Below are 10,263 nucleotides of genomic sequence, written 5' to 3'. Positions count from 1 at the left end.
TTCCTGCTCAGAATAAATTAAATCCTAATTTCCATGTTATGTTAGTGACGCTTTGAAATTATCTGTAGATGAAACAAGCTATCTTGACTGAGATCTGTGAGCAGGGATAGGAGGCAGAGAGCTCTCCAAATAATTCAAACAAGGATGATGCAGGTGTCAGGGGACCATTTAGGAAGCTGAAGGGAGGTACTAGGGAAAACAATGCAAGTAGAACGCGAATAATGTTGGAAGAGACTTATCAGCTTGTGACTTGATTATGTGCAGTAGCAATGGAAAAATATGCTAATCAATTGATTATTTCTAAATTATTTGGCCTGACTTACTAAACTGAAATGCAGTTCAACTTTCCACTATGACCTGGAGGTAGCATGCTTCCATTTTTATTATTGAGAAATGCCTATATTGACTTTTTTGTCTCTGTTTTTGCTTAGCCGTGTCTTTTAATTCCATATGTTCAAATGTAGAACAAAGCTTTAAGTAAACCATTTCTTACTGTCTTCTGCTTTAGCTGCTTCCTTATTTGCCTGTGTAGAGGCTTTCTATTAAGATGCTAAAGGAACTCATTTCAGACAGCAGTGTAAGTTGTATTAGTAAGTATTATTTCAAGTCATTGTTTTTGTAATATTTGCAGTCTTGCATAAAAGCATGGTTCACTGTTTTTTGGCAGTTATTCATATGCATACTAGCTTGTACAACAGACTGTAGATTAGAAAACCCAAGCAAAGACTTAGAGGTGATCCAATAAGTGCAAGGCAACAGCTCTGAAACAGGTTCTGTAGCAAATGATTGAGTACAGGTAGGTATGGGGTCTGTGTTTTGTAGCTGGGGGATATGGGGAAGTGGCCTGGCAGTGGAGCAGTCCAAACCAATTGTAGTAGAGGAGGTAACGTAGCTTCAGGTATGGTTGCATTGAGGTCCTGCTTTCAAAAGGACCAGGGAGTAGGAAATAAGGTTGTCTTGCATTGAAAGTTAGACTTCTTAATATAGATCAAGGGTTGCTTTCCTTTTTTTCTGTGATGACCTTACTAAATTCCTCTGTGTGTTGTTTGGCTGAAACCCAGGCTTTCTGGTTTTCCCTGTTCTAGCACTAAAAGCTTTTCAGCATCAGTTGATAAATAGTCCTACTGTGAGAACAAGAGGTTTTGATTAAGCGCTGTCCTTTTGCTCTGACGCTGAACATGTACTCATGTTCTCAGAGGCTTGAATTCCCTCTCACTTATGCTGTGACACAAAGCAAAATTATTTTGTAAATTTTCATGTCTATGTATCTGGAATCTTTGAAGATATTCTAGTTGGTTAAACAGCAGTACAGTAGTGTCCCAATAAGACTGTGGATGACAGGCTTGTCCTTTGCTATAGGTGACAAGTAAAAGGCAACAGTGAGTGTATAGTTCCTGCTGCAATGTTTTCTCTAGCTTATTTTAGGCTTTATGTGGGGGGAAAGGAGGTACTTAATCTTTTCCTTACCCAGATACCAAATGATACCCAGCTGGAGACATGCTTTTAAGTCAGATTGATACCACTTGGTAAGGCTCAGCCAGACTGTGTGAATTGCAAGCTCAGCTACTAGTTTGGGTGTTGGTATTCTCTTAATTGTTGGCCAAGTGCTGGTTAATCGACTAGAAATGAGGTGTTGATTGGTCTGTAATCAGTTGAGGTTCTAGGAAAATCTAGGTAAGAACAGAAGGATCCCTTCTGTGAAAGGCCTGAGTCAACTGATGCTCTGAAACTGTGTAAATGTAGGTTGATGTTAATTGCAAATCGCTTATGGTTCAGTAGTCTTAATAGCACTGTGGAAATACAGGATGTACTAAGGTAGAATAAGGTCTTTAATATTAGCCTTTTCGATTTTGTATTTTAATGGGACTGGAGTTGAGGTTAAAATGGGAAAAGGAGTGCTTTTTCAACTAGTTATCTACTTCTAAGAGTATTATGCATTGCTTTAGAAGACGGACATATTCCAGAGGAGATATGGATACCTGTCTACTGGCCATAGTTGGCAGAAGTTGCTGAAGTAATGCAAGCTTCAGACTCTTGGTCTTAATCGTTTTTAAGCATCTGTTTCCTGTATGGCTGATACCTAGTGGGATTTTGCTGTGGGGAGGTAAAATCTTAGTATGCTTAAATATGTGGAAATACACAAGTTAATACTTACCTTGATATTGGTCTATAAATCTAGACCTAATAAGGCCTACATAATTGTTCTATAAGCAATGTTCTAATATTGTGTTTGAGTTTGCAGCTGGAAGCTTATCTTCAGAATTTAATGAACAATAATAGCATTGTAACTCTGAATATCTTTAATAATCAGCTGTAATAAAGTTCTTAACCTTTTCAAGATGGCTGTGTGCCAAGTTTTAAGGTTAATAGAGTAATTTAAACTATGAAACTCCCTCATTCATGTGGAAGACCATGTGTTGTGTTTCTGCATACAGAATTTGGAAATAAGTCTGTTTAGTTTGGTTTGTGAAGTTCAGCTTGCTTATCTGAGCATATTCTGTGACTAGGGTTTCTAGGAAAATACAGTGAACGTCTCGGAGCTGTAACTGAAGGAGTTTGCCATCTTGGCTCACTTTTGTGTGCCATCCCCTGGCCACCCCAAAGAAAGGACTGAGGGACCAAACCTGCCAGAGGAGTAGAGAATGATTTCCTGAATTAGCTTGTAGCCCAGGAAAAACCATAGGAGGTGTTTTTGTTGAGGACAGCTTGGAGAATCAAGTCCCTGGCTCAAGTACTGTGTTTGGTAGGCACAATAAAAACATTTTCTGGTGTTTTAATGAAGATCTTGAGGAACAACCTTATTCTTTGAATCTACTTGATTCAGACAATTCAGAGAAGAACTGAAAGAAATTAAGCCACCTTTGAAAGAAAGGTGGCTTCTTTATCTGAAGCTAAAAATGAGAAGGAAATAGGGAAAATGGAATGTACAGGTATCAGAATATTACTTTCAATTCTCTCAAGTTGCTACTAAGTTGCCTGAATTCTTCCTGTTTGAAAAGTTTGAGTTTATATTTTGACTCTATTCAGGGCCTAAATTGGCTAACTTTTTAAGTTGCTTATTTTAATCTAGCCCTTAAAACCTGAAAAATCCGAATGTACAAACCCAGCTTAACTGCTGATATTGTTGCTCTACAAAATCTTCATTTTCTCCTGGTAAACTTAGTTTAGTGTTTTATATGCCACTTGGCTTAGTCAAGAAATTCACTACTTTTGTATATCAGGCGGTTCTGTATTACTGTGCAAAAGCTTACAAAAAGCCTGCTATTGCTGATTTTTAAATCAGATACTGCTATTGTTTTTATTACAGTGTCCTTTAAAATTTTTTTACCTGTACTTAGCTATGTTTAGGACTGTTGGCTCAATAGCCTCATCTGTTATGCTTTTTTGTTTCAAATTCTTGAATAGGGTATACACTCCAAAGGAAGATTGTGGGGCAAATAACTCACCTAATGCAGCTAAAGGACTGTGGAAGCTCTTCTAGAACCTTCTCCAGAAGAAGCATCTTTATCTGGCAGTTGTGATGTGATTGTAGTAATCTCATATTTTAATCACTTGTGGATAGATAGTGGTTTAGAGTAATAGTATTAAAGTAACACTTACTTGACCTTCAAGAAAATCTAGGTATTTTTCCTACTACTTGAGTATTTATAAGCTTTTTTCTGGTCCCTTCTCAAGTCTTCACATCACTTCAAAGTTAAATTTCTCGGTGACTTAAACCTTGGAGTCAAAATGCTTTGTAAAGTTGATGATTTCTGTAACTTGAGCCTTGAAAATTGCTTTGAAATACTCAATACTGATGAGTAGCCGAGAGGACTTACAGGCTGAAGCAAGAAAAAAGTAGACCTGGTATTTGGGCTTGGTTACTTGAGTTTTACTTCACTCCCTCCAAGTGATTTGATCATTGAGTGTTTCTGAGTAGGGCTACAGAAGGGAGCTCTCGCTCGGGAAAGGTGAGATGCTCCTTGGAAGCTGTGTGCAGGTTACCTCCTGTTGGAAGGTGAGCATGCAGGCTTGGTGGCCGAGGGAAACAAACCATTATTTCCATTAAACACAAGTACGTGTATGTAGTTAAGGTTTTCTGTATAATATAGCAAGTACAGGTTGTATGTTCTGCTAAATGCTGTGTTCATGTAATAGAATGTCTCATCTGTGTTCTTAATGACACTTTTGACTTACGGTTAGACTTCTGTATTGCACTATAGCATGTAATGTACTTTAACACTTGATTCTGAGCTTAGTGTATCCAGCAGGCAAAGAGGCAGTTCTCATCTTAGATGATCAACTTTTAAAATGCTTGACATAAACCCTGTTTAACGGAGTAAACATTTTGTTAGCGCTTCTCTTGAGTATTTACCAAAAAGTTACTGTTTTGAGTGTGTTTAAGCTCTGAGGTAGTCCAAGATCATTAGTCCTTTATTGAAACTTAGACAAATCTTCACTCTTGTATCAAGCACTTCCAGTTAAATTGTAATAAATCTTTACTTCTAGATTGTGTGGGGAGTATTCTTCATCATTGTGGCACTGCTCTTCACTGTCTCTCTGTTCTTGTCAAAGTAAGTGCACTTCAGCATTTTCCTTAGCCAATTAAACTATGTAGTTTCTGCTCTAACATGAAAATCAGGGGTGGTTTGCTTCAAGAGTCAGCCCACTTTTCTGTGCTGCACTTCTCATTATAATAGTATATGTTGAAACAGAAAAGTGTGCTCAAACAGATTGGGAATAAAAGGACAGGATTTGGCTTGATTGACTGTGTGCTGCTGAAGACAGTTTGGATTCAGCAGAGAAATTAAGCATATATGTTAGTGAAGTTTAAATCAGGCTACAGAAGTATTCTGATTGCTTGAATGAATCTTAATGCATGTAGGTACTTCTTGGGCTGGGTAACAGGTGCTTAAATTCTTTGCAGTAAATGACGTGTATAATCCATTATGATGTGTATTACACAGTAATTGTTTCATGTCATTGAAAGTAATATAGCCAGCTGCAAATCTGGTGGATTTCAATGAAGATTAACACTAACCAGAGGTCTCAAATGTTGGCATTTTTTATTTTTTTCATACTGGGCAAATAAGCTCTATGACCCAAACTAGAGAAAAGCTAAAATGTCAAGGAGATATAGAAATCAATATACCTTTTCATAGGACAAGTGTAATGAGTGTGGTAAAACAAAGCATGTGTCTATATAGATATGAAAAAGCTGTCAGTCTCGGGGCTTAGTTCAGCTTTTTTGAGCTGCCCTTTTAAATTAAACAGAAGGCAAAGCTCTGGGAGAACCATAGTACTTACCCAGTTTTTCTTAATTACTGCAGTTTGGACAAAGCTCTGCATTCGGCTGGCTTCGACTCAGGATTTATAATTTTAGGAACTAATCTGACCAATCCGTTGAATATGCTGTTACCTGTTCTTCAAACAGTAAGTAAAAAAAATTGGTGATATACCTATGTAAGGATACTCCTCGCTGTTTTCTGGTAAGCTGTCAAAAGGCAAATTACACTTCTCAGAGTAATTCATTAAAACAAAATTGTCTAGAGGTATGTTCTGTAAAAGCAAGGCAACTTTTTTGTTAATGATATTTTAGTTTTTAGATACTGATATGAAAATTTTGGGTGGATGGAAGCCAGTTACTGAAGAAAGGTGGTGCATGAAACTAATGTTCATCTGAGAACGTGGTGGTAATGAAGAATGACATCACTTGCAGTTACCATGCACAGAATAAAAGCAACTTTCTCCTGTGCCTTGCCTACATTCTAGTTGTTTGTGTACTTGATAGTTTATCCCCCTTAAGTGAAGTAAATGCACTTTTTCACTTTTTGATGTATTTATTGCACCTTGAAAGATATATTGTGCTCTGTGCAGTTATGTATGTTATGGTAATGCATTAGTCTCTGAAGCAAACCCTACATAGGAACAAACATTTATTAACTTCAGTAGGGTTGGAAGACAATAAGGCCACATACGAAGTTGACAGTCAATCATGGGTAGGCTAAGAAAAAGAAAAGCCTTAATGTAAGCCAGTGCTTTACTCTCCGCTGGTTGAGTTCTTTCCATATTCTTGGTATAATGGGTTGGCACAATGCATTGCTTCCCCATGGTTTCTAACACTATTGAACACCTAAGCTTGTAGTTTACTGAGAAAAGTAGTGTTCAGCAGCAGTATTATCTTAAGCTGTTATTAATGTAAATGTAAAAATCCAATTTTGTATGCAAATATGTTCAGAAATATTCACAAAATGATTGTTGCCACTGTGGACTTTCTTTTTAAATGTACTCTCAGAACGGAATTAAGTTTTTCTTGGCCTAAAAATGTATAGCAGTTCAAAATTAAGGCAAGTTTTAAATTTAAGGAAAATGCTCAGTTGTTTTCCCAAACTAATTGTATAAGCTCTATTAGCAGCAAGCTGGTTTAGCTGTTATTTGGAGCCAACTGCGTAAAACTTTTAAATGGAAGGATTCTTACTACCTCAGATGCTCTAAGTAAAAACTACTTGTTTAGCTTTAACTAGAGGAAGAGCTTGTTTTCTAGTTTGAACATTTTCTTGTCTCTTTAACTGCTTGTGTTCTTCTTGTTTTAGGTTTTTCCACTTGATTATATTCTTATTACAACTATTGTTATGTACTTCATCTTCACTTCAATGGCAGGGATTCGAAATATGGGTATATGGTTCTTCTGGATAAGGGTAAATATGATATAAGAATTTAGTTTTTAATAGTCAGTAAGTGTCATGGTTTAACCCCAGCCATCAACTAAGTCCCCCCCCAGTGGGATGGGGGAGAGAATGGGACGGGTAAAAGTGAGAAAACTCATGGGTTGAGGTAAAGTCAGTTTAATAGGGAAAGCAAAAGCTGTGTGTGCAAGCAGAGCAAACCAAGGAATCCATTCCCCACTTCCCACGGGCAGGCAGGTGTTCAGCCATCTCCAGGAGAGCCGGGCTCCATCACACATAACGGTGACTTGGGAAGACAAACACCATCACTGTGACCCTCCCCTCCTTCCTTCTTCCCCCAGCTCTGTATGCTGAGCATGATGCCATACGGTATGGGATATCCCTTGGGTCATTGGGGTCAGCTGTCCTGGCTGTGTCCCCTCCCAGCTCCTTGTGCCCCCCCAGCCTCCTCGCTGGTGGGGTGGGGTGAGAGGCAGAAAAGGCCTTGGCTCTGGGTAAACCCTGCTTAGCAGGAACTAAAACATCCTGGTGTTATCAACACTGTTTTCAGCACAAACCCAAAACACAACTCCATACCAGCTGTCCCCAGCCAAAATCAGCACAGTAAGATGTTTAACAAATATATGATATTGAATATATTTATTAATAGTCATTATTTATGTACTGCTTCTTAAATACTGGATGTTGCAGTATTTCCTATGTCTAATGAATGTTAGAAGCCTATTGTACAATTTTCACTGCTTTTCAAAGGTGTTCTCTTTTGCTTATCAGATCAAAGCCGATGTTTTAGTTTAAGCTGTGCAATCTTCTGACTCAAAAGTGTTTAATCAGTGGCACTTTGGCTTCTGACTTTAACTTAAAGCCATGTGTTTCTGATATACTGGAAGTATTAGTGAATCTTATGGTCAAAATCTGAAATGTGCATGTAGTCAGTAGTGTTTGATTTGCTTTTTAGGTGGCAAGCAAGTTTATCTAGCTTGATAAAAGACAAAACAGTACAGTGATATGGCATATTTATAAATATGATGCAAATAATATCTTACTGTATTTGAAAAAGCAGCTTTGTATCGAACAGTATGGTATTCATGCCTGTGATGCTTGGTTAAATCTTTCCCTGCTTCTGTGCCTACTTTCCCTTTAATACTGTCACTCTTTCATGTGGTGGCAGCCCAAAATTGTCAGCAGGGACCCTCAGTCCTTGCAATGAGTTGTGAGATTGGCTGTTGGTTTTTGTCTTCCATCATTTACCCCTTGGCTGCCAGCTTCTTTCCCCTAACACAGTATTCAGATTGAGCCCTTGGGGATTACAGAATAGAGCATACACATACAGGGTAACAACAAGGGATTGTATTGTTCCCTGTGGTGTAAAGTGGAAAAGATGCCGCCATATGGTGCACAAGCTTTCTCAGAGCCTGGGAACACTCTCTCGTACCTCCCTCCTCTGGTTTTGGATCTGATTAGAGGTATAATGGTAGATGACAACCTCACCTTGACCAGAGGACACAATATTCTTTGACAAATCAAGGCATAGTTTGTTATCAATGATGGACAACGCTATTTAAATCTTGCTACTAACTACTGGTGTATAAATATTCTGAGTCATTAATATAAACAGCAATTAATTTGGTTAAATAGCTGTGCTTTGAAATTCAGGTTAATACACCTGAAAACCTACTTTGACTCATTGGAATTAAGTTGCCAGAGGATAATTTTAGCAGCCTCTCACTTCTGTCAGTAGAATTAAAGCTGTTACCTGAATTAAAGAGGACTTTAAATGTCTTCAGAAAAAATAGATGGGTTCACTATGTTAATATTTTTTGTTTTCTGTTTTTAGCTTTATAAAATCAGACGAGGAAAAACTCGACCTCAAGCACTCTTGTTTCTCTGTATGATACTTCTGTTGATAGTTCTTCATACAAGTTACATGATCTACAGTCTTGCCCCTCAGTATGTAATGTATGGAAGCCAAAAATACCTGGTACAGGTGAGATGTAATATTTTTTTTTTTAAATCTTAACCTCTGTATCAAAAACGTATTGTTTACAGCAACTTTTAAAACAAACCCCTTCTCACTTCTGAAGACTCTTTTGTAGGCAGGTTTTTTAACTACTAGTAGGTCTCTTGATAATATACAAGCCAGAAACTGGTTGTACTATATATAACACAACTTCATTCCTAGATCATCTTCAGACAATGTAAAACTTTGAGGATTGCTTTGCTTTTGGTAAGGCAACTGCTAGCTTCCAACTAGATTTTTGTACTGGTATGCTAAGGTTGCTGAGTGACTGCAACAAGAGTTAGTTTTAGTGTGTAGGGCTGTCTGTAGACTGAAAGCAATGTTGTTCCGCAGTTGATAGTTTTTATGTGCGTATTTGTGAGAAATGACAAAGCACAGTACTGTACAGTAGAGGGTAACAGTCAGAATGAGGCTGAGTATGTGCTGATTAATCACACTTCAGACACTTTGGACTGTCCATGAAATTCATTGCAGTTCTAGTTCCATAAAATATTCTGCAGAATTAAGTAGTTAACATTACTCTCTGCTTTTGTTATTGCACTTTTGTGTACTTCAAGGTTTTGTTTTTTTTAAGTCTTTCATCTGCTGTACCTGAAGGCTTTAATTCTTGTATTTCATCTTAGTTTGAGTGGAGGCTTGCATATTTATGGGGAAGTTCAAAGTTACACATCATAAGCGTCTTGAGAGATGTTATGGACAGCTGTTTGCTAAGATCTGATATCCATAGGGGCAGGCTTTGTTAGATCTGATCTTGCAAATGTAGACAACTAAGTGGGTCATGAACTTTTTGCTCATATTCACGCACAGCAAAGTCCAGATCTTTTGGTGTGCTGTTTGGGGTTTAAGTTTCACAAAGACAAAACAATTGAACCAGAGTGGTTGGGAGAGGGGATTTAAATAAGACTGAAGTAACTGAGTGCTGCTTTAAACGTTTGGAATACTACTTCTAGTTTTCCAGAAGGCTGTGCCTCTGCGAGGAGAACACACTGCTTTAGGAAAACAATCACCCACCAGCCTTCTTTGGCTGACAACATTTAGTAAAATGTGTAACTTAGCAGTATCAATTCTTTCAGTTTAAACAGAGTAGATGCAAAATACTTTGAGAAAAAGGAGAAATTTAAATTGAAACAGTGTTAAACATGCTAAAGAGGAGGAACCTGGTCAACTTAAATGTGGTGAAGGGATGTGGTGGAATTGTCACTGCAGCAAGTGAAGCACTCAATAAATGCTTCTTCTCTGTTGTCTTTAAATTGTGCCTGGTAATGGGGGGTTGGTCATCCTGATATGAATTCAAGCATAATAATTGAATCACTGTATAGAGGACTTGAATATTTGGTATTTAGGAAGGTTAATGCATTTTTATTAGATTTTTATGCTAGATATAACTAATACAAAATAAACATGCTTAAGCATCTATAAACTGGCTCAACTTGTCAGAATTAGGGTAGTAGCAGCAAGAAACTAAGCTGAAAATCAGTTTAGGAATGCAGTTTGCTTCTATGGTGAGTTTACAAGTCCTGGAATGATTACTTGGTGTATATGTAGCCTATAAGATCATACAGCTATACCTGAATTAGTTAT

The 10,263-nt window shown here is 37.7% G+C and overlaps 1 protein-coding gene across 1 annotated transcript in view; it reads left to right on the top strand.

The window, feature by feature from the left end:
* LMBRD1 (LMBR1 domain containing 1) overlaps nt 1-10,263 on the top strand; it is a gene marked incomplete at its 5' end in the record, with an annotated part of 59,598 nt that overhangs the window by 31,213 nt on the left and 18,122 nt on the right. The window contains 4 exons of the mRNA XM_009701519.1: nt 4,489-4,553; nt 5,310-5,412; nt 6,573-6,677; nt 8,500-8,649. Of these exons, the coding sequence (XP_009699821.1) occupies nt 4,489-4,553; nt 5,310-5,412; nt 6,573-6,677; nt 8,500-8,649 (423 nt within the window). The remainder of the gene's footprint in view (nt 1-4,488; nt 4,554-5,309; nt 5,413-6,572; nt 6,678-8,499; nt 8,650-10,263) is intronic.

This window comes from Cariama cristata, unplaced genomic scaffold (assembly GCF_000690535.1).
Source record: "Cariama cristata isolate BGI_N322 unplaced genomic scaffold, ASM69053v1 scaffold746, whole genome shotgun sequence".
Taxonomy (NCBI): Eukaryota; Metazoa; Chordata; class Aves; order Cariamiformes; family Cariamidae; genus Cariama; species Cariama cristata.
This window is presented reverse-complemented; position numbering and strand designations above follow the sequence as displayed.